The sequence below is a fragment of the Urocitellus parryii genome, chromosome 9 (assembly GCF_045843805.1).
Source record: "Urocitellus parryii isolate mUroPar1 chromosome 9, mUroPar1.hap1, whole genome shotgun sequence".
NCBI classification, from domain to species: domain Eukaryota; kingdom Metazoa; phylum Chordata; class Mammalia; order Rodentia; family Sciuridae; genus Urocitellus; species Urocitellus parryii.
This window is the reverse complement of record NC_135539.1, coordinates 5,480,192-5,501,836: the sequence shown is the minus strand read 5'-3', so window position 1 is coordinate 5,501,836 and position 21,645 is coordinate 5,480,192. Positions and strand designations below refer to the sequence as shown.

Sequence of the window (21,645 nt, the reverse complement as noted above, 5' to 3'; positions counted from 1 at the left end):
ATGCCCATCTGCTCTTCTGGCCCTCATTCTTTTTTCTGAGATGAATTAGATAATTTCTTACCTGTTTCATACACACACTTATAAGCCCTTCTTTGCCCCTAGCAAATTGTGTCTGTCATAGCTGCAGTGACAGTTATTTATAAAGAACTTAGGGTATTTTAGGAGCTCTTCTTTGTAAGAGCTTTGAGCTTCATAGGAGCCAGGATCTCATCACTAGCTCAGGTGTCCAGTTTGAGTCTGGGTCCCACGTTTCTTACATGCTGTGAGGGAATGTGGCTGCATGTGTGTCCTAAGAGATGTTTACTGTGCTTGGTCCACAGGAGGCTGACGAGCCGGCAGCAGAGCCTCATCTTGAGCTATGCTGAGGACGAGACAGATGTGGAGGGGACAGTAAATGGTGTCACCCACACAAGCACTGGTAAGGGGTCTGGAGGTGCAGACATGAAGGGGCCTCTGAATCCCTTAGAGGTTGGATAGGCAGCATGTTTGGGTTTCCACTTGGGTCTTCATGAAGCCCCTAAAAAGCTCTGTTGAAAAAGGGGAGTTGTGGGTAGAAATAGCTGGAGCGGACTTGTGGCCTCTTCCTTTCTCTGTGTTTGTGTGCTGAGGACAGCACTGGAGTGTTTCCTGTCCCAGGCAGCTCTGTGTGTCTCAGAGCTGGTATTCTGAGTTCTAGGATTGGTTCTGCCACTTGCCTTGTGACCTTGGGCACATCCTCCCATGAAAGTTTTTCACAACAGTGTTAAGGAACAGATGAGCCAGGCAAGGTGGTGCACACCACCTATCATTCCAGCCATTATGGAAGCTAAGGCATGAGGATCAAAAGTTCCAGGTCAGCCTGGGCAACTAAGACCCTGCCTCAAAATAAAAAATAAAAATGAAAAGGGCTGGAGATGTAGTTCAGTGGTAAAGTACTCTTGGGTTAAAGCATCAGTAAAATTTTTAAAAATTTTTTAAAGGGGATGGGATGCAACTTAGTGATAAAGTGCCCCTGGGTTCAAACCCTAGCACGCAAAAAGTAAAATAAAGGGGCTGGGGATGTGGCTCAAGCGGTAGCGCTCCCTGGCATGCGTGCGGCCTGGGTTCGATCCTCAGCACCACATACAAACAAAGATGTTGTATCTGCCGAAAACTAAAATGTAAATAAATATTAAAAAAAAAAAAAGATTACAGATCAGGGCTGAGAATATAGCTTAGTCAGAAGAGTGCTTATAAAAAAAAAAAAAAAGTAAAATAAAAAGACAAATAGAACAGATTTGTGCTTTTCTGGGCTAGAATACTTCACCGGGATTCCAGAATGTCTTGTAAACAACAGTAACCACAGGGCAGGAAAAACTGAAGTTGGAGTTCAGTCTTTCTTTTAGAGCAGGGTAACTTTGAATTCATTTGGCAGGGAATAAATATGTCACACTGAATGCAGAGATCCTGCCATTGGCAGTTTTGTTGAATGTTGGTGGTTTAAGAGAGCATATTTGATACTAGACTATTTCAAAGAAAAAAAGTTCAGATTTTTTATAGAAATGAGATTAGAAATCAGTACAAACAGGAATGTTTCAAATTAGTGTCACAAATTATCTCAGTCCAACTTAATTCAAGTAAACTGAAACTTCTTTGCAGATTTGGTTTATTTAATCTTTTGCGTATGTGGCTGTATGTATGAGTAATGTAACCATGTCATTATATTGTTTAAATATAGTTCATTATACAAAGTATTAAAAAAGAGAGAGAGCATATTTGCCAGTCAGAACTTCAACAATGGCACCCACAGCTGCTGTCCCTCTTCTTATGGGGGTTGGGGACCTTGATTGATTGGGACTCAGGTCAGGTCAGGATAGGCTGTGCCCACAAGGTCGGTGGCTCAGACTATGCATGTTTCTTCCTCATTGCATCAGTTTTTGTCTGGATCCTGGATGGAATTCCCAGAACTCAAATGGTCTTAGAGCAGATGTTCAGAGCTAGGAGCAGATTTACCAGTGAAGTGGAGGGTTGGGCTAGGCAAGCACTAAGCTAAGTCCCCAGCCTTTTTTTTTTTTCCCCCTCTTTTTTAAGACAGGGTTTCACTAAATTGCTTCAGCCACTGAGTAGCAGGTATTATAAGCATGTACCACTGTGCCTGGCTTTTATATTTCCTGAACTAATAAAAAAGTGGGACTGGTTATTCTACAAAACTCTGGTATGCACCTCTGGCTTCTTCCTTAAACCTACATGTTCCTGTAGTTGTGTGGTATGTGACATTTGTTCTGTACCCAGTTGTCCTCCTCTCCTGCCAACAAGAGGCCTCACGGTTGGCTAGGTATGGCCTTGGTGGTATTGGTGTTTTAACATGTTACAATGTTGGGTATTAAGCTAGGAGCAATGACACATCCTTGTAATCCCAGCTACTCAGGAAGGTGAAGTAAAAGAATTGCAAGTTCAAGACCAGCCTCAGCAGCTTAGTAAAACCCTGTCTCAAAATAAAAAAACAAGGGCTGGGGATGTAGCTCAGTCCTGGATTCAATCCCCAGGACTAAAAAGAAAGGAAAAAAATTATTGGGAATTTAGTGGCTCCCACTTGTTTTAAATCTCCCCTGATAGCTTGAGAGTTGATTATGTAGTTTGTTTGTGAGTGTCCTTGGAAACTTCGTTACTTTTGTGGTTCCTAGCCCCTCATTCTACCAGGATTTATTTGGAGCCTCCTGTGTGACAGATGTCAGCTCTTCTTTTTGAGATTCTTTTTTTTTTTTTTTTCCAGTTGTAGATGGACACAATACCTTTATTTATTTATTTTTTTGTGGTGCTAAGAATCAAACCCAATGTCTAACCGTGCAAGGCAAGCGCTCTACCACTGAGCTACAACCCCAGCCCTCGAGATTCTTATGACATTAATTTTGCTGAGTTTTGTTTAACCTCTGAAAAGTTGCTTATAAAGTGAAATGGGTATACCAAATTATATTTATTTCTACTCACTTCTTTTTTTAGGGGAGAGTACCGGGGATTGAAATTGGAGCACTTGCCCAATGAACTACAACCATAGCCCTATTTTGTATTTTATTTAGAGACAAGGTCTCACTGAGTTGCTTAGCACCTTGCTTTTGCTGAGGCTGGCTTTGAATTCATGATCCTTCTGTCTCAGCCTCCTGAGCTGCTGGGATGACAGACTCTTTCTATTCACTTCTATTGTCATTTTCAGAGATGCATTCCAATGGGACTTTGGCTCCCAGCCATAATTTTGCAAAAGGCATTTAAGAATTTAGAATTGGGGCTGGGGTTGTAGCTCAGTGATAGAGCACTTGACTTGCATGTGTGAGGCTGGATTCAATTCTTAGCACTGCATATAAATAAAAAAAGTCCACTGACAACTAAAAATAATTTTTGGGCCTTTTTTTAGGTTTTATTTTATTTGTTTTTTATACATGACAGTAGAATGTGTTTCGATTCATTGTACACAGATGGAGCAAAACTTTTTATTTCTCTGGTTGTACATGATGTAGAGTCATACCATTTTCTGCAATCGTACATATGCCAGGGTAATGATGTCCATCTCATTCCACCATCTTTCCTACCCCCATGCCCTCTCCCCTCCCCATACTCCCCTTTGCCCTATCCAAAGTTTCTCCATTCTTCCCATGTCCCCCACCCCGCATTATGGATCAGCATCAGCTCATCAGAGAAAACATTTGGCCTTTGGTTTTTTGGGATTGACTTACTTCACTTATTAGCATGATATTCTCCAACTCCATCCATTTACCTGCAAATGCCAATTTTATTCTCTTTAATGCTGAGTAATATTCCATTGTGTATATATATTACAGTTTCTTTATCCTTCATCTATTGAAAGGCATCTAGGTTGGTTCCACAGTTTTGCTACTGTGAATCAAGCTGCTGTAAACATTGTTGTGGCAGCATCACTGTAGATTGCTGATTTTAAATCCTTTGGATATAGACTGAGGAGTGGGATAACTGGGTCAAATGGTGGTTCCATTCCAAGTTTTCCAAGAAATCTCCGTACTGCTTTCCAGACAGAATAGTTGTACCAATTTGCAATCCCACCAACAATGTATGAATGTACCTTTTCTCCCACATCTTCGCCAACATTTATTGTTGTTTGTATTCTTTTTTTTTTTTTGAGAATTTTTAATATTTATTTTTTAGTTCTCGGCGGACACAACATCTTTGTTGGTATGTGGTGCTAAGGATCGAACCCGGGCCGCACGCATGCCAGGCGAGCGCGCTACCGCTTGAGCCACATCCCCAGCCCTTGTTTGTATTCTTGATAATTGCCATTCTGACTAGGGTGAGATGAAATCTTAGGTTAGTTTTGATTGGCATTTCTGAAATCACTATAGATGCTGAACATTTTTTCTTTCCTTTCTTTTTTTTTTAATAGTTTTTTTAGTTGTTGATGGACTTTATTGTCTTTATTTTTATGTAGTGCTGAGGATTGAACCCAGTGCCTCATGCATGCTAGGCGAGCATGCTACCACTCAGCCACAAGCCCAGCCGCTGAACATTTTTTTCATATATTTATTGATTGATTGTTTAATTTCTTCTTTAAAAAAAAAAAAAAAGGATCTAGAGTTGGGCCAGGAGTGGTGGCACACTCCCACACTCCTATAATCCCAGCAGCTTGGAAGGCTGAGGAAGGAGGATCACAAAGTTCAAAGCCAGCCTCATCAAAAGTGAGGTGCTAAGCAACTCAGTGAGACCTTGTCTCCAAATAAAATACAAAATAGGGGATGTAGCTAAGCGGTCAAGTACCCCTGAGTTCAATCCCTGGTACCCCCAACAAAAAGAATTCAGAGTTGGACCTGGGTGTGATGGTGCACACTTATAATTCTAGCTGCTTGGAAGGCTGAGAAAGGGGGTTCACAGGTTTGAAGCCAGCATAGGAGATGTAGCAAGACCCTCTCTCAAAAAGAAGATAAAAAGGGACTGAGGGGACCAGGGTTGTAGAGCGCTTGCCTAGCATGCATGAGGCACTGGATTCAATCCTTAGCACCACATAGAAATGAACATAAAATAAAGGCATTCTGTTCATCTACAACTCAAAAAAGAGAGAGAGAATATGCTGTTGGTTTGCTACCTGTTTGTGGGTAGGCCTCTCGTTAGATCATGAAAAAAGTTACTTCTGCAATCTACGTATGAAAACATCATAGTTCATATAATACCCATTTCTGAGCAACTGCACTAATAACAGGCTTTATTTATTTAATTAGACTGGGTCAAGCATTCAATAAAACTAAAGTTGTACCATAAGCAGTTTGCATTCGCTTAGTAATGGTTTGTGGGATAAAGGTACTAGAGTGCTACTGATAGAACCCAGTGCCTCATACATGTTACATAAACACTCTACCACTGAGCCATATTCCCAGTCTTCATGTCACTTTTTTTTTTAATATTGGCAAGCACTCTGCCACTGAGCCACAACCCCAGCCCCTACTGTCACTTTTTAATAGCCCTTTGAGGGTATAGCCTAACATGTGAGAAGCCATGTATCCCCACTATACACACACACACACACAGATAACTTTCTATGTACTCGTGATTTGGACCATCATTAGAAAGCCTAGTGAGAGATGTTGTAGGTACAGATCAATGTTTGCAGATACAGATCACTTCCTGGGTGTCTTCGAAGACTTGCTTTCATCACAGGAAAAGGGTATATAGAAGTCTGGTGGAAGTGTCTAGGCTTTAGGTCTACATAAAACAGCCTAAAGTTGTTTTGTTGTTTTTGTTTTGGTGCTAGTGGTGGAACCAGGGTCTTGTGTATGCCAAGCACATGCTCTACCACTGAGCCACACTTTCAGCCTAAAGATTTTAACAAATTTAATATCTCTTGGTTATTTTTGTGTCCTAATGCTATCAGACTCTAGTCTCTCTTTCAGCCTATGAAGCCAGAAGACTGTAGAATATTTGGGAGCTCAGCACTGTCAGTGCTCAGTGGGTACATCTGGCAAAAAGCACGGGCAGTGGGGTAGTTTGCAGTTACTGTGTGATTTTTTTTGAGTTAGGGACACAATGTGGTTCATTGTTTTAAGTATAATTAATTCTTGTGGACACACACATTTATTTAGCTATAAGTTAGAAACATGTTCTGGAGCTCAACACAAGTGATTTTGGAATTTTCCACACCATTTTTTTATCTCTACCAAGGCCAAAAGTGCTCCTGGATGTCTCCTTTACGCAAGGTGAAAGTAAGAGGAAGGTGAGGGAGAAGATATAGAAAGTGGGAGGCAGTCCTGAACTGAGTCAGGCTGTGAGTGTGGGTTGCCCCTCTCCACTGTGGGGTGGCTCCTTTCTCAGAAACCAGATCCTGGAGTCCTTTTGGCCTTGGTTCCTGCACAAAAATGTCCATTTAGCATTAACTACAGTCTGAGAAATTATATATGAAGAGATGGGGCCCCTATCCTCATCAAGTGTACTCTGTAACTGAGGAATTTAGAACAAGCATTGAAAAACTTTGCCTACAACAAATAAGTGTTAGACCTTTATCTATCTCGCTTGTTCTCTCTCTCTTTTTAAATATTTATTATTTAGTGTAGTTGGACACAATACTTTTATTTTACTTATTTTTATATGGTGCTGAGGCTCAAACCCAAGGCCTCACACATGCTAGGCGAGTCCTCTACTGCTGAGCCTCAACCCCAGCTCGCTCTCTCTTTCTCTCTCTCTCCTTTTTTTTTTTTTTTCGTGTGTGTGTGTGTGTACCAGGGATTGGACCCCAAGGCACTTAACCACTGAGCTACAGCCTCAGCCCTTTTTATTTTTTATTTAGGGCCTTGCTAAATTGCTAAGGCTGGCTTTGAACCATCCTCCTACCTCAGCCTGCCAAGCTGCTGGGATTACAGGTGTGTGCCACTTCATCCAGCTCATTTCCTCTTTGTGTCCCTGGCACCTTGCCCAGTGCTTGGCACAAGCCTGACTCCACAATAACTTTGGATGAGTTTATCTGGATCTGTTTTTCTAACCATTGGCTGGGAAGTGTCTGAGGGAGAGATGAGCATAGAAACCCTTCTCCAGGAGGCACGAATGGTGTGTTGGGAAGACTCCTGGACCTTCACTAGACCCTGTTGTATACCAGAAGCACTGTGCAGCCCTTTCAGCTAGAACCAACTTCCAGTAGTGCAGTTCCTGTTTTTGTTTTTATTTATTTATTTTTTAAGTGCATTGTGTACCAACCTTATTTAGAGAAGCTTTGGAAATAAAGCTCTCACATTTGTGTCCTGAGTGGCCCGGATATCCTGCAGGGACTCCTTCTTCTACCCCAGCTAGTTCTCAGGCTCAGAGAGAGAGAGGAAGTAGTGTATTTACAGACCTGATTATCTATATGCTAAAGTCAGTTCTTCATGTCTTTTGATTTCTCCACTAGTAAATCCTATTCCTGAAGAAGCCTGTTCCCCTTGAGCCCTATTTAAAATAGAATTGGGGAGCTGGGGATGTGGCTCAAGCAATAGTGCACTCGCCTGGCATGCGTGCGGCCCAGGTTCGATCCTCAGCACCACATACAAAGATGTTGTGTCCACTGAAAAATAAATATTAAAAAATTCTCTCTTTCTCTCTCTCTCTTTAAAAAAAAAAAAAAAAGAAAAGAAAACCCTTCTCAACCTTTAAGCTCCAAATCAAATGTCACTGCCTCCTCCCTCTCTTAAAAAAAAAAAAAATAGTATTGGGGCTGGGGCTGGGGTGTAGTTCAGGCCAGTGGTATATGTACTGGGTTCACCCCGCAGTGCTGCAGAAAATAAAATAAAATAGAGCTGAGAGTGCTACTCCAGGAGTAGAAGGTGAGAAGAAGAATCTTTGCGTACATGTCTTTTTGTTTTGTTATGATGAATTGAACCTGCGGCCACCTGAGTGCTAGGCAAGCAGTCTACCACTAAGCTACATCTCTAGTCCTTTTTATTTTTTATAGGTTCTCATTAAATTGACAAGGCTGGCCTTGAACTTGAAGTCCTCCTACCTCACAGTCTATATCAGTGGATTACACATATGTGCCACCATACCTGGCTTGTTTTTTGTTGTGTGGCTTGTGTGTGTGTGTGTGTGTGTGTGTGTGTGTGTGCGCGCGCGCGCACGTGCTCTTTTGCCACTAACCAGCTAACCAGGTGCTTGTTCTAGCTCTCCCAGACCTTGACTACTGTGGCTCAAGTACAGCTGTGACCATAGAGCACAAGCTATTTCTTGTCCCACTGCCCATCCTGCCTGGGCAGTGCAGCACTGTGCAAACCTGGGGGCTGCTATGGGCATAGCACTGGAACACTGCAGTGTCTCTGAACACAGGGATGTTTGTGCTCATCCCTAGTGCTGGGGCTCTTGACCTTCTCTGCATAGCCATTTTCCAGGGATTAATGAAAGCTCTCCCACAGGGATGTGTTTTGGCATCAGAAATGTAACTGTCTCCTTGGTTTAAGAAAAGAGTCCCCTAACTGTTATCCTTTTCACCCAGGGGACAAGGAAAGTGGGCGACAGCAGTTGCTGAGTGTTTTTGTGCCCCACTTGATTAGTTAAGAGCTTGAGTCCGGATATCAGATAATCCATATCCCAGCTCTGTTGTCAGTAACTGTGAAGATTTAGGTAAATCATTACCTCTCTAAACTTCAGTTTCATCATCTGTAAGCAGGAGATAATAGTAGTTAAGAGCTACTTCAATCAGCAACAGTTCATAATTTGCCACACTCTTATCACACACCAGGATTTGCTCTTCACTTACCAAGGACATTAACAAAATTAAAAAATCCTGTTTGCCCTTGTCTTGGGAGGCATAGGAGTAAAACTTGTGGTTTGTGGATACATTGTGTTAGAATCCATTTTGTAAGAAGGGGATGGGAAGAACTGAGAGAGGCCTCACTTGGCTTCTTGACCTCAAGGCAGCTTCTGAGGCATGCTGTGTGCTGTACAGAGCCAGGTCCTCAATGTGCAGCTCTTAAACTTGGACGTGGCCCCAGTAGTTTTGACAGTTGCCTACATCTCGGTGTGTTGCTTGGGTCCCCATTCCTTCTCTGAGGAAGCACATGAGCTTTGAGAACATGCTAGGTCAGAGGAATGATCCTTGGTCCCATGTTTTTCCTGTATCCTAGGGACCCTGCTCTACCCCTGCTTGGGGACTGTCACTCTGAGCTATGGGCTTCTCATTCCAAGGCCTTGTTTGATTCAGACTAAGCTCTTGGGGACTGACCATTTTCACTCTGTTGGCACAGTGAGAATATGCCCTGTAGTTAGAACACTCAGGCTGTGAGACCTTATAGATCCTTAAAGTAACACATCTTTGCAGCACCTCCTTGGGAGTCCTGGCCTGGCACCTAAAGAAACATCAGCCCAACTGCCTTTTCTCCAGAGCAGCGGGCATTATAGGTACTAGGTGTGAGGAGGTTGCTTGGGGAGACATAGACTCCCCACAGGTGTTGTGATAGATGAAATGAGATGCACACATCAGAGGGATCAGTGTGGCAGTGGGCCCCTCACTGCTAGGGGGTGTGTTTTGGCATACATGCACAGTATGGAACCTGGTTCAGTAGTCCTAGAAATAGGATCTTTTCTTGATATTACTTGCCTTCTGGCCAGTTGGATAGATGGTTAAGAGCCTAAGCTTTGGAGATAGGCAGCTTGGGTTTGAACTGAGCTCTACTTCCTGTTAGCTGGCTCTGTGTCCTTGGGTAGACCACCTACCCTCTCTGTGTCCCTGTTGTTTTTTTGCCCATCTAAATTTACCTGTAAGCTTATCCTAAAGATTACAATGTGTGTAAGTAAACTGTAGCTTGACCAGTTGAGACAGTGCTTGCCAGCTTGGGAGTGGTCCCCACTCTTCTAGAGGTGGTACTTGGATGTTTCTCAAGTGCCAGGCCCCTGGCAGCCAGGTGTGGGTAGGTGGGAGTCTGGGGATGTGACACCTGGAGGTGTGTGCCCTTGACCCCTTGACCCCGGTTCTTTCTGCTGTTTGTGCCCAGGTGGCAGGACCATGGATAGCTCCGCAGGAAGCAAGGCTAGGAGTGAGGCTGGGGAGGACGAGGGATTCCTTTCCAAACTTAAGAAAATGTTTACCTCCTGATATCCCAGCTGAGGTAGGAAAACTTGTGAGGTCCCTTCCCTTTGTTTCCCTCTATGAACTAATCACTGTTTTCTCTCACTTTAACCAACATCATACCCCATACCCAAACAAAAGAGCTAGAAGAGATACCACTTGGAGGCATGGTAAATCTAGCAGCCTCTCCACCCATGGGAGTAGAGTGTGGCAGCCACTCAGTACAGGGCTGAGCCAGGCTGCAGCAGCCGGCCTCTTGGGTTTGAACTCAGTTCAGACTCTATTGGAGAGCTTGTGTTTGGGGAGGCTGCCTCATGATGCTCCTACACCAGCTCCCAGGGGTTTTCTGTCCCACAGTGGTAGGACCAGCTTGTCCATGGTCACAGAGGACAACTTGTGGTGGAGCCAGGCCTAGAACTCAGATCTCCTCCACTACTCCCCCCCCCCCCCCGCCTTTCATGGCTGCCCATCCTGCCTGGGCAGTGCAGCACTGTGCAAACCTGGGGGCTGCTGTAGGCATAGCACTTGCAGTGTCTCTGGACACAGAGACTTTTATGCTCATCCCTGGTGCTAAGGATTTTTGACCCTGTCTGCACAGCCTCTTCCCAAAGGTCAATGAAAGCTCTCCCACAGGGATGTGTTCTGGCATCTGACATATAACTGTTTGTCTCCCTGGCTTAGGAAAACGGTCCACTGGAAACTAGGCCAGGAGCAGCAGCCTCTTCTGGTGGCCAAGGCACCTCAGAGATGGGAGGATTCCTGAACAGCAGCCCTGAGACCTGGCCTACAGAGCCCTCAGGACTGCCTGGCAACAGCAAAACCATGTGACAGCACCTCTACAGGAAAGGCCATGGTGGACAGCCCCTGGACAGTAAAATGTAGCATCCAGGGGCTAGTGGAAGTTTCCTGTCCATGGGTAGGTGAATTGCCTCTTTTGGCTCAGGCAGGATAAGGCAGTTGGACTCTTCTTGCAGTACTAAAACTCAAATCTGGAATCAAATGTGGAAATCGTAGTTAGTTAAAAGAATTAAAGGCCATGCTCACAGCTTAAAAATGAAGCCTTAAACTGTACCAAGTTGTGAAGTGATTAATTTCTCTCACAGCAAACCTCCAGAGGTCCCAGAATAAGTCCTTCTTGACAGGTTGGCCTCCCCAGGAACCGTCCTCCGCTAACAGCCTCTGCAGAGACATCAGTCCCTCCTCTTGGAGTTGGTTTTTAATTCCTCAAGGTACCAAGCCTCTGGAAAGTGGGTGCTGGGGGCCTGGGCAGCCACACTGAAAGGCCAAAGGATCCTGGAGGTTCTACTCGTCATTTGTCCCGCTGTCTGGGCAATGGGAGTGGAGGGCCTCCTGCCGTTCTGAGCCATGGCAGCTGTAGCTCTGCTGGGCAGACCTGGCTCACTGAGGTAACTCAAAAAGCCTTACCTCAAAAGGCCATGTCAGCCCAGGGGCCTGGTTTTCCCCACTTACATGCATGTTCAGATTACTCAGTGCTGAGAATCATTGTCTTTTCCTACGTGTTTGAAGAAGAAAGCACAACCTCAGCCAAGAAGGTCGCTCCGTGCAGTCAGAGCAAACGCCCTGTTCCTAGACACTGCTGGTAGCATGTTGTGGTTTCTGCATTTCAAGGACCGCAAGCTAGAGCTAGCGTAATGCAGGTTAATGAAGAACACTTCTCAGTAGTTTCCTTTTTTCTCTTTATAATTTACAACATTAAAGCATTTGTTAGGGTCTGATTTAAGAATGTAAAGTGATTATGTATTAATGTAAATAAGATTGTCTACTGCAAAAGATATTTAAAACCTAAATTGTGGTCATTTCTTTGAGTTTGGACAGCAAGACCCTGTCTCAAAATAAAAAGTACTTATGAGGTAGCTCAGTGGTAGAGTGCCTTTTGGGCTCACCTTAGTACTGAAAAAGAGAAATGTGTATCATGATTTAACTAGTCTGGCACTCAGCAGACACCTGGTCCCTGGCACACAGCTCATGCCCGCTCCAGTGGTCTAGGCTGAACAGGAAGGTGTTGGGATTATTCCCTGAGCTGGGTAGAGATGGGGTAAGAGTCATGTATAAGGCAGGCTCAGAAGTTTGGTGCCGGCATGGTGGCACATGCCTGTAATCCCAGCAGCTCAGGAGGCTGACGCAGGAGAATCAAGAGTTCAAAGCCAGCCTCAGCAACTTAGTGAGGCCCTAAGCAACTCAGAGATTTGTCTCTTAAGTAAAGTAAAGGGCTGAGGATGTGGTTAAGTGCCCCTCAGTTTAATCTCCAGTACAAAAAAAAAAAAAAAGTAACATTTGGTAAACTTGGATACTTGCCAGTATTTAATTCAACAGTGTTTATTGCCTTCCTGCTGTGAACGTGCAGTGGGCAGGGACTACTACACAAGCCCTGGGAATGCAGTGATAGGTTGGACAGAGTTTCAAGAAAGTGTAGGTCTGTTCCTGGAGAAGTCAGCTGGGCCTAATTCACATCCTGTCCTTGGAAAGTGTAAGTCTGGAGTCTTTGAAAGAGGAAGGTGGAATTTCTGGCTAGAGACACCATTGTTGCTGTGCTGAAGCCTCCTTCCCTCATGGTGTGGAAAAGTGGCCCTGGAACAACTGCAGAATTAAGTGCTGCTTCCAGGATTAGGGTTGGTTTATTTCTATGTGGCTCTTGAGTTTTGTTTTGAGATTTCTTTGCTCCCTTTAAGTTGGGCTGGGGTGCAAGAAGATGTATTTTAAATACAAAAATGGCTGCTTGGGAGGCTGAGGCAGAAGATTCAGAAGTTCAAAGCCAACCTGAGCAATTTAGCAAGACCCAATTTCAAAATAAATAAAAACTGGCTGGGGGTGTGGCTGTGATAAAGCCCCCCAGGTTCTATCCCTCACACAAAAAAGTTATCTCCAGGACACCGAGCCTTTGGGGATTGAGAATAGGAACAGAAGTAGATGGTCAGTGTTTGCTAAAATATTGGGAGGGTGGGCCAGGGAAGGTGCAGTCAGAGTAGACAAGGCCAGTTGGTCTCAGCCCCATCCCCACTCAAGCCCCTGCTGATCCTGTCTCCAGCCTGAGCTGCCCTCCTCACAGTAAGCCCTGTTGGTTCCACTCACTGGCCTTTGCATCCTTCCCTATCATTGGAACCCCTCAGTGAAAGTGCACAACTATCTTCCAGCCATCTGTGCCAAGACTGACCATCCTTCCTGTCCAACAGCAGTGTGGACACACTGAAAATGGACCATGGCAGCTGGACAGCTTTACAGAGGCATTTTCAATCACTCCTGCTTATCAAATCGGTACTTATCTTCTAAGTGTGACTCTTTAAGGGCCATAAGGGGGCCATTTACACACTTTGTATAGGGCTGGGGGATGTAGCTCAGTGGTAGAGTGTGGGGAGCCACTCTGAATGACCCATGCCTTCCAGTCCTGAAGCAAGGGGCTCTGACCAATCACTACATTTGTGGTGACTTGGGCGTTGTCCCAGCTCTGAGAGCAAAGGCATCTTCAGATGTAGGCATTACCCATGAGGGTTGAGTTACACTCATGTGTCCCTTGTAACCCTGCCCCTTCTGGCCTTTTTTAGATAGAACTTTCTAAGAACAAAGAGTCCCCTCAATAAAAGCTCACTTCCGAATGTGCTCGCTCTCTGTCGCTAGCCTCGTGACTTTCTCTTGCTCTCCCTTTTGGAGAGCCTGAGGCCAAGAGCAGAGACGCCGTCCTGAAGCTTGTGAAAAGGTAAAGTGTGTTTGTGTTTTATTTGGTGTCCCTGCAAATTCACGTGAGCGATCTTAAGTTCAGCTGCCCGCACAGGTTGGGGGTGGCAGTAGAGCACTTGCCCAGCAGGCACAAGGCCCTGAATTCCATTCCCAGTACTGCAAAAAAGAAAAATAAATAAAAAGCATAGAACTTTACATTAAAAAGTCCACAGTTCTGGCCAGGCATGATGGAGCACACAGATAATCCCGCCAACCCTAGAAGCTGAGGCAGGAGCATCACAAATTCAAGGCCAGCCTCAGCAACTTAGCCAGGCCCTAAGCAATTTAGTGAGAACCTATCTCTAAAAATAAAAAGGGCTGAAGATGTAATTTAATGGTAAAGCACTCCTGGATTCATTCCCAGCATACACACATAAAAGTCAACAGTTCTGAGGGGTCTAGGGCATGGCCTGCAGCCTTAATGCCTAGAGAGTGAAGAGTGAAGGGGCAGTGGTTTCTCAGCTACAGCCAAGGGGTAACCTGGGGAATCCACAGCCACTCTCGCTGGATTGGGGCTCCCCACCCCCACCCCCTGCTGCAAACCACATCCTCATACATATATTTAGAAATTGTTTTACTTTGAGATAGAGTCTTGATAAACTTCTTATGGTCTCTCTTATGTTGATGAGAGTGGCTTTGAACTCGCAATCTTCCTGCCTCAGCTACTGGGATTGGGCGTGCTCCATCACAGCCCATCTCACACCTGCTTTGACTAAACTTTTTTTATCATGGCACTGGGGATTGAGCACAGGATCTTGACATGGTAGGCAATGTTGTAACACTGAGCTACACCCCTAGCTCGGTGCTTGCCTTAACTTTAACATTTCCATCTTCAGTTACCCACGATCCCTTCAGCCAGACCCCACGTGGTTACTTTTATTGCAGGGGGACAGAGACTGGGCCCCAAACTCAAGCATTTGATGCTTCCTGTTAGAATTTTCATGCTGTTTGTGTCCTAGCAGCTGCCACCCCAAAACAAAGCCTTTTTCTTTTGGAAGCCATCTGTGAAAACAGTGGTTTTATTGAAAAAAATATTTTGTGCCTTTGGGCCTCCCATCTCGTGACTTGGGGCTGCAAAGTGGGTAGGTCACAGCTGGGTGAAGTCCCCTTTGTGCTGCTCCAGCCACTGATCCAGCGTCCGGGCCTTGGGGTTGAGCTGCAGGGTCAGCTCAATGTTTCGGTCAGGTTTTAGAGAGTAGAAACGGAACATGTTGGCCAGGTCACGGGCCCCAGGAAAGCCAAGCCTCTCGTAGTCTTCAGGAGTTGTCTGGAAACAGAGGGAGGCTACTATATCTGGCCTCCTCCAACACACCAGGGAGGCAGGTGGGCTAAGGTCTGCCTAACCTGCTTCACCCAGAGCTGCTACTAGCCTCTTGGTCACCAACTGGGGTCCTCAACACATGGTCACTTGAAAACATTCTACTTCAGAGATGAAGTTTAGAAACCACAGTTCCTCAAAAGCTACCTGATTAGTCAGTTTAAAGACTGTTCAAGATCATGAGATCTTGACTCATGAAAGCTTTTGGGCTCCTTCCAAATGAGAAGTCTGCAACATTACTTCCATGCCTAAAAGCCAGAGCTACTCTCCTTTCCCTCCCAAACTGAACCTTACCTCCTCAGCCAACCCAACAACCCAACCCAGGCCTTTATTGCTCTCTTTTTAAAAAAAATAATACATGGTGGGAATGGGGTTGTGGCACAGTGGTAGAGTGCTTGGCTAGCATGTGAGAGGCCCTAGGTTCGATTCTCAGCACCACATATACAAAGTTAAAAATCCATTGGCAACTAAAAAAATATTTTTAAAATAAATAATACATGGTGCTGGGTGCAGTGGCACACATCTGTAATCCCAACAATGCAGGAGGCTAAGGCAGGAGGATCACAAGTTTAAGGCCAGCAACTTAGTGAGATCTTGTTTCAAAATAAAAGGTCTGGGAATATAGCTCTTCAGTCTCACTGTCTAAATGAACAAATAACACATGGCCACTTAATATACATTTTCTAGGCACTAGGCATTCTGCTAAGAAAGCCCTAACATCAATTATTTCATTTAGTCCTCACAGCAGCACAAGGTGGAAGCTATAATATATCCATTTGACAAATAAGGAAGCAGACAGGGGTCAGGACAGGTCCCAAGCTCACATGTTGAAACTGAGTCTGGGAACCTGGCCCCCAACTTCCCCATTGCTGCTCTGAGGGTGACTTGTCCTAGAAACTGTTTCCCATATTTTCTTAATGTCTTCTGTAATGCAAACAACAAACATTAGAAAGAAGGCACCCAGGGGTCTGGTCAGGAAGCCTGAGGGTCAGTGGGGAGAGGAGGAGATGGGAATGCCTCCTGCCCACCCAGGCAGGACAAGAGGGACAGGGTTAGGCCTTTCTATCCTCCCCACTTGCTCCCCTTCAACACACGTCCTACAGAGAAGCCCAGTGGGCCCTGTGTCTTTAGCCTGCCTTGCCTAGGTTTCTACTGTCCTTTCTTTATGAAAATTTGTATCCTTGGTCAAAACACATAGCCAGAAATTTCATTCTGGTCACACAGGAACAGCACAACATGTTAACCATGACAATGGATTTAGATTTGCCTTGCTCAGAGTGGGGAGAGCCCTAACTACTACTTCCCTAGACCCAAAAAGGCCCCTTTGAGAGTTAGAAGGACCTGTTGAGGCTGTGGAATTGCCTGGGAAGACCTGGGACCTCACCCACCCCAGAAGGGAGGAGCCCACCTTGGCATGGTGCACAGTCTTGCCCGTGTGCTTGGTGAGCAGGGCGGCATACTCCTCTGCGGTGTGTCTGCAGGTGCTGAGTCCGATGTTCTGCCCGATATATGCTTCTGGCATCTTCAACAGGCTGAGCACCACAGGACCCAGGTCACTCACAGCCATACCATCCATGGGGATGTCACCCATGGGCAAGTCTGGGGGGTGGTAGGTAAAGAGACATGCTGGCATGGTCAGAGCCCAGAGTTAGTCTACTGGGCACCTACACATATCAGCACTAGTCAGTGTCCAGGTGTGATGCCAGGAGCCTGAGGGGATGAGTCCAACTCAGAATCCTTGATAAGGTGAACTTCTCACAATAATTCTGCAAACTCTAAAGGGTGGTACAGCAGGCCACTACGGGCACCAGACTCTGCTTACCAGGTGGGCTAGGCTCCCTGGCAGTGCCTATGTCCTTACATGAGGGTAGTGGCATTAACACTCAGTGTGAAGAGGGGCTAGCTGAACCTGGCCCCACCCACTCTGGCCTCCAGTGCATCCTGCTCTAATCTGACCACCAACTGGCAGAACGTAGGTTGCCTGAAGTTCCTTCCAAGCCAGAGCCCCTATTTACAGACCGGCCAACAGGCACAAAAAAAGACCAGATGTTCCCACTGAAATCTACAACTGAACCCTACCATCCAAACCTTCCTTTTAAAATACTTTTTTGCAATGCTGGGGATCAGGACATACCACTGGGCCATCCTCCCAACCCCCTTTCCTTTCTTTGAAGAGGTAATAATAACAGTGCTGCTGTCTGCAGTTATTATTACTTGGAAAAATCACCCATTGGAGAAATCACCCATCAGTACCACTGGTTGGTTTCCTCACTGTTCCTGTGGAACGGTCACAGGCCCAATGTGAGGGAGCCAGGACTTGGACCCAGAACAATCTTGACAGTAAGCCTGCTTTTCTCTACACCTGTGGCTTCACAGTCAGAACTCTGCTTCACTGTGCTTGGGAAGGGGCACTCACTCAGCAGATAGCTCTTCCCATCTGGGGCTTTCTGAGGCAAAAAGTAGGAGAGGAGGTTCTCAAAATAGCAGGGCAGCCGCACACTGGTCATGGGAACGCCAATGTCTCGGAAGTATTCCTCCACCTCCCCTTTGCCGTCAAAGTGGCCTGCTGCCAGCCTCCCAGCCGTCAGCTTCCTGATATTCTCCAGGCCACTGTAGACCACGTAGCAGAGGCCCAGGCGCTTGGCCAGATCAGCCAGCAGCTTTCCCTGGTGGATAGGAGAAATCACAAAGCTAAAAGGAAGATGCATGTCCCTGACCACAATCTTCTACCCTAGCTCTAATCCCAGAGTTGCCACATCTGTGAGGCTAAAAGCTAGGCTCATCTATCCCAGAGGAAGCCCCCTCTTCCAGAATGATGCTTACCCCCAGCACACACCCATGAACACAAAATTGTAAGGCCTGAACCACCAGGCTCTGGAGTCACCTTTCCACATCATTCAGGTGGCTCTCAATGGCAACCCACCAGGCTCAGGGAGGGAATGTGGGTTGGGCTGTGAGGAGGCCCACTCAATTTCCACATCAAATCTCTGCTAGCCTGACCATCCTGTCCATGGAACTCAGCCCACTTCCTTGGAGAAACCTGAGGTCTACCTCGGAGGTACTGCAGCTCCTGCTAAGTGCACAGCTGCTGAGGTTCTAACTCTCTTGAGGCCTTGCCACACACTGGCTGTACCTCCAGGACCAGTGATGCAGACATTCCAACCACTGGAAAAACATGACACCTGCCACATGAGATTGTGAGAGGATTAAATGGTGGCCTCCAAAGAGATATGCCCATGTCTGCACCCCTGGAAAACTGTGAATGTGACCTTAATGGAGAAAAGATCTTTGCAGTTAGGGATCTTGAGATGAGATCATCCTTGATTAAGCAGATAGTCCCTAAATGACAAGAAGAGAGGAGACAGAAGGCAGGGGAAGATGGAGGCAGAGACTGGAGCGATGTACCCAAAGCCCAGGATGGCCTGGAGTCACCGGAAGCTGGGAGAAGTGAGGAAGGATTCTCCCTGCAGCCCTTGGAGGGAGTGTGACCTGAAGGACACCTTGATTTTGGACTTCTAGCTTCTAGAACTGTGAGCTAGATTTCTGTGGTTTTAAACCACCTGGATTATAATCACTTAATACAGTGACTCACACAGGTTTCTCAGGATTACTGACTGAGAACAAATGCCAACCAGGGAATTTGTTTTTGTCCACTGTGTGCTGTGGCTGGATGAGGTTGGTCCCCAAGGGTTCCTGTGCCAGAAGGCTGGTCCCCCATCAAAGCTTGAACAGCAGCATGAAGAAGAGGGGAAAGGCAAGTCAGAGTTGCCTCCCAGGACCAGCTAGGATAGAGCGCTCCCAAGATGAGCTGCTCCTGGCCCTGACCCTGGCCTCCCTCCTGCCTGCCCTCACCTGCTTGACCTCCTGCTCTTGGCTGCAGTTCTCCCAGTAGTTGGTCACAATGAAGGTGGCATAAGCCCCGGTCAGGGCCGACTCCATGCTGGCCTCGTCATTCTGATCTCCTTTTACCACTTCAGCACCTTGCAGCCTCAGCTCCTTTGCTGCCGTCTGCCCAGGATCCCGGGTCACCACTCGAACCCTGAACATCCCATCTTCCAGAAGCGTGCGGGCCACTGAGCCCCCCTGGGCACCTGTGAAGAGTTCATAAAGACCTCCACATCGGGCTGGGATTGTGGCTCAGCGGTAGAGTGCTTGCCTAGCATGGGTGGGACCTGGGTTTGATCCTCAGCACCACATAAAAATAAAGGCATTGTGTTGTGTCCATCTACACCTAAAAAATTAATATTAAAAAAAAAAAAGACCTCCAGCATCACATCTTCCCATCTGGGCTTTCTGGGGCAAAAAGTAGGAGAGGAGGTTCTCAAAACAGCATTGGAGCTGCCATTGGAGCCCAGAAGGGAATGGTTACCACAGCAAGAAACACCCAGGAAATCTTTTCATGCATGATGTTCATTAAAAGATTAAAAATAACAGCTTTAGAGAGATATAATACTATAATATTCACCTCTATCAAGTGGTGTTTAGTATATTCACTGAACTGTACAGCCATCACCACCATCCGATTCTAGAACATTTTTTTCACCCCTAAAATAAGCTCATGCTTATTAACAATCATTCCCCATTCCTCTGTCCCCAGCCTTGGCCAGTTACTAATTTACTTGTCTCTGTGGATTTTGAGCACTTGCCGAGCAAGCTCAAAGTCTCGGGTTCAATCCCCAGCACCAATAAATAAATAAATACTGAAGTTTAAAAAAAAATGAACTATGGGATATTTCACTTGTATAAAATGATGCATCAATAGTCATGAGCTACCCTTTGGTTTAAAAAATAAAACATCACTGCCTAGCATAGTGGTGCACTACTGTAATCCCAATAGCTATTCGGAAGGCTGTGGCAGAGGGTTACAAATTGGAGGCCAGCCTGGAGAACTTAGCAAACCCTGTATCAAAAATAAAAAGAGGGGCTGGGGATGTGGCTCAAGCAGTAATGCGCTCGCCTGGCATGTGTGGGGTGCTGGGTTCGATCCTCAGCACCACATAAAAAAATAAAATAAAGATGTTGTGTCTACCGAAAACTGAAAAATAAATATTGAAAAATTCTCTTTCTCTCTCTCTTTAAATAAATAAATAAATAAACAAATAAAATAAAAAAGAGCTGGGTGTGGTGGTGCATGCCTGTAATCCCAGTGGCTGGGGAGGCTGAGGCAGGATTGCCAGTTCACAGTCAGCTTCATCAATTTAGCCAGGCCCTAAGCAACTCAGCAAGACCTTATCTCTAAATAAAATACAAAAAAAGGACTGGGGATGTGGCTATATGGTAAAGCATTCCTGGTTTAAATCCCTGGTACCCAAAAATAAAATTTTTAAAAATTTAAAAAAACAACTGGGGGTGCCCCTGAATTCAATTCTCAGTAAAACAATGATAATAATTGATTAAATTAAAACAACCAAAAGGTAGAAAATAAAAACCATCCCTCAGGTTGGGGGATGTAGCTTAGTGATCTAAGCTAGTCTGCCATGCACCAGGTTCTGGCATCCATCCCCAGCACCGAAAAAGGAAAAAAAAAAAAGTACAAAAGGATTTGATAAATAAATATATATGAAATAAAAAAAAAAACAGGTACGAGCAAAATACAATGCTACCAACTGAAAAAGTTATACCTACTTGCATGAGTCTATACCGTTAGAAAGCTCAAGAAACTTGGTAACTGATGGAACAGTAGGGAGGGAAAATTTAATTTTGGTATCTAGAGCAATTTTTTTTCTCAAGTACTGGGGATCGAACCCAGGGGTACTTTGCCACTGAATTTTTAATTTTATTTTGAAAGGAATCTCACTAAGTTGCCCAGGCAGTCCTCAAACTTGACGATCCTTCTTCCCCAGCCTCCTGAGTCACTGGGATTACAGGGGTGTGCCAACAGGCCCGCCTGGAACATCGCCCTCATCACTGTTACTTTGCTCGAAGGTGCTGGACCACTGAACTACACCCCCAGACCCTTCTATTTTGAGTCAGGGTCTTACTAAGGTGCCCTGGCTGGTCTCCACCTTGCAGTCCTCTACCTCGGGCTCCCGAGTTGCCGGGATCGCGGTGCTAATGTTTTAAAAAGTAACTCCAAGGCAATCCTCCCCCTGCGCGGAACCCTCCCCCCGCCCCCCTGCCCCAGAGCCGGCTCCCGCGTCCGCGCCGCGCTTAGGCCTCCGCGCCCTGCGCGCTCGGGGCCCGCTTCGTGCCTCGCTCACCTGTGGCTCCAAAAACGACCACCAGTTTCTTGGCGTCCATGAGGCGCTAGCGGGAGTGAAGCTACCACGAGAGGCCCGGGTTGGTAGTGGCGCCGGATTGGGGGGGCAGGGTCTCGGCTCCGAACGCAGCGCGGGGCTCGAGGTAGGCCAGGCCCAGGCCCGCCCCCAGCCCCGGGCGCTTTCCGGCGCGGGGACCCTCCCCCGGCCCGCCCACCAGCAGCAGCCCGCCGGTCCCCTCTCCCTCCCCGGCTGAGGCCTGCATCCGCGCGCGCCCGAGGGGCCGAGCAGCGCCGCCCGCAGCTCCAGCCGCTCCAGCAGGCCCCCGCCCCGGAGCTTCCCCCAGCCCGCGCGGAGCGTGCGCCGCGGGGTGCAGATGTGCTGTGACCCCGGCGCACGTGGCG

General features: G+C 46.3%; 2 protein-coding genes across 3 annotated transcripts in view; one reads left to right on the top strand and one right to left on the bottom strand.

Annotated features, from left to right (window-relative positions):
- Nucleotides 1–11,065, top strand: part of Dnaja3 (DnaJ heat shock protein family (Hsp40) member A3) — a 29,558-nt gene extending 18,493 nt beyond the window's left edge. The window contains exons 10-12 of one of the 2 annotated variants that reach the window (XM_026385336.2): nucleotides 321–418; nucleotides 9,921–10,034; nucleotides 10,676–11,065. In XM_026385336.2, the coding sequence (XP_026241121.1) occupies nucleotides 321–418; nucleotides 9,921–10,021 (199 nt within the window). In that variant the 3' untranslated portion in view covers nucleotides 10,022–10,034; nucleotides 10,676–11,065. The remainder of the gene's footprint in view (nucleotides 1–320; nucleotides 419–9,920; nucleotides 10,035–10,675) is intronic. The other variant, XM_026385337.2, reaches the window with a different exon arrangement.
- A 3,662-nt stretch (nucleotides 11,066–14,727) lies between these two features.
- Nucleotides 14,728–21,589, bottom strand: Nmral1 (NmrA like redox sensor 1). Its single transcript, XM_026385484.2, has 5 exons — nucleotides 21,245–21,589; nucleotides 18,897–19,135; nucleotides 17,461–17,710; nucleotides 16,453–16,643; nucleotides 14,728–14,993 (listed from the first exon to the last, which is right to left on the bottom strand). The coding sequence occupies exons 1-5, from the start codon at nucleotides 21,282–21,284 to the stop codon at nucleotides 14,814–14,816; spliced, it is 900 nt and encodes a 299-aa protein (XP_026241269.2). The 5' UTR covers nucleotides 21,285–21,589; the 3' UTR covers nucleotides 14,728–14,813.
- Nucleotides 21,590–21,645: the final 56 nt, after the last annotated feature.

Excerpts from the sequence above, each read along its gene's own strand:
- Nmral1 (XM_026385484.2), bottom strand. The coding sequence starts at position 21,284 with ATGGACGCCAAGAAACTGGTGGTCGTTTTTGGAGCCACAG. Across the intron at positions 19,136-21,244 it reads GGTCGTTTTTGGAGCCACAG|GTGCCCAGGGGGGCTCAGTG; the intron begins GTGAGCGAGGCA and ends AACTCTTCACAG. Across the intron at positions 16,644-17,460 it reads TGGGAAGAGCTATCTGCTGA|ACTTGCCCATGGGTGACATC; the intron begins GTGAGTGCCCCT and ends ACCACCCCCCAG.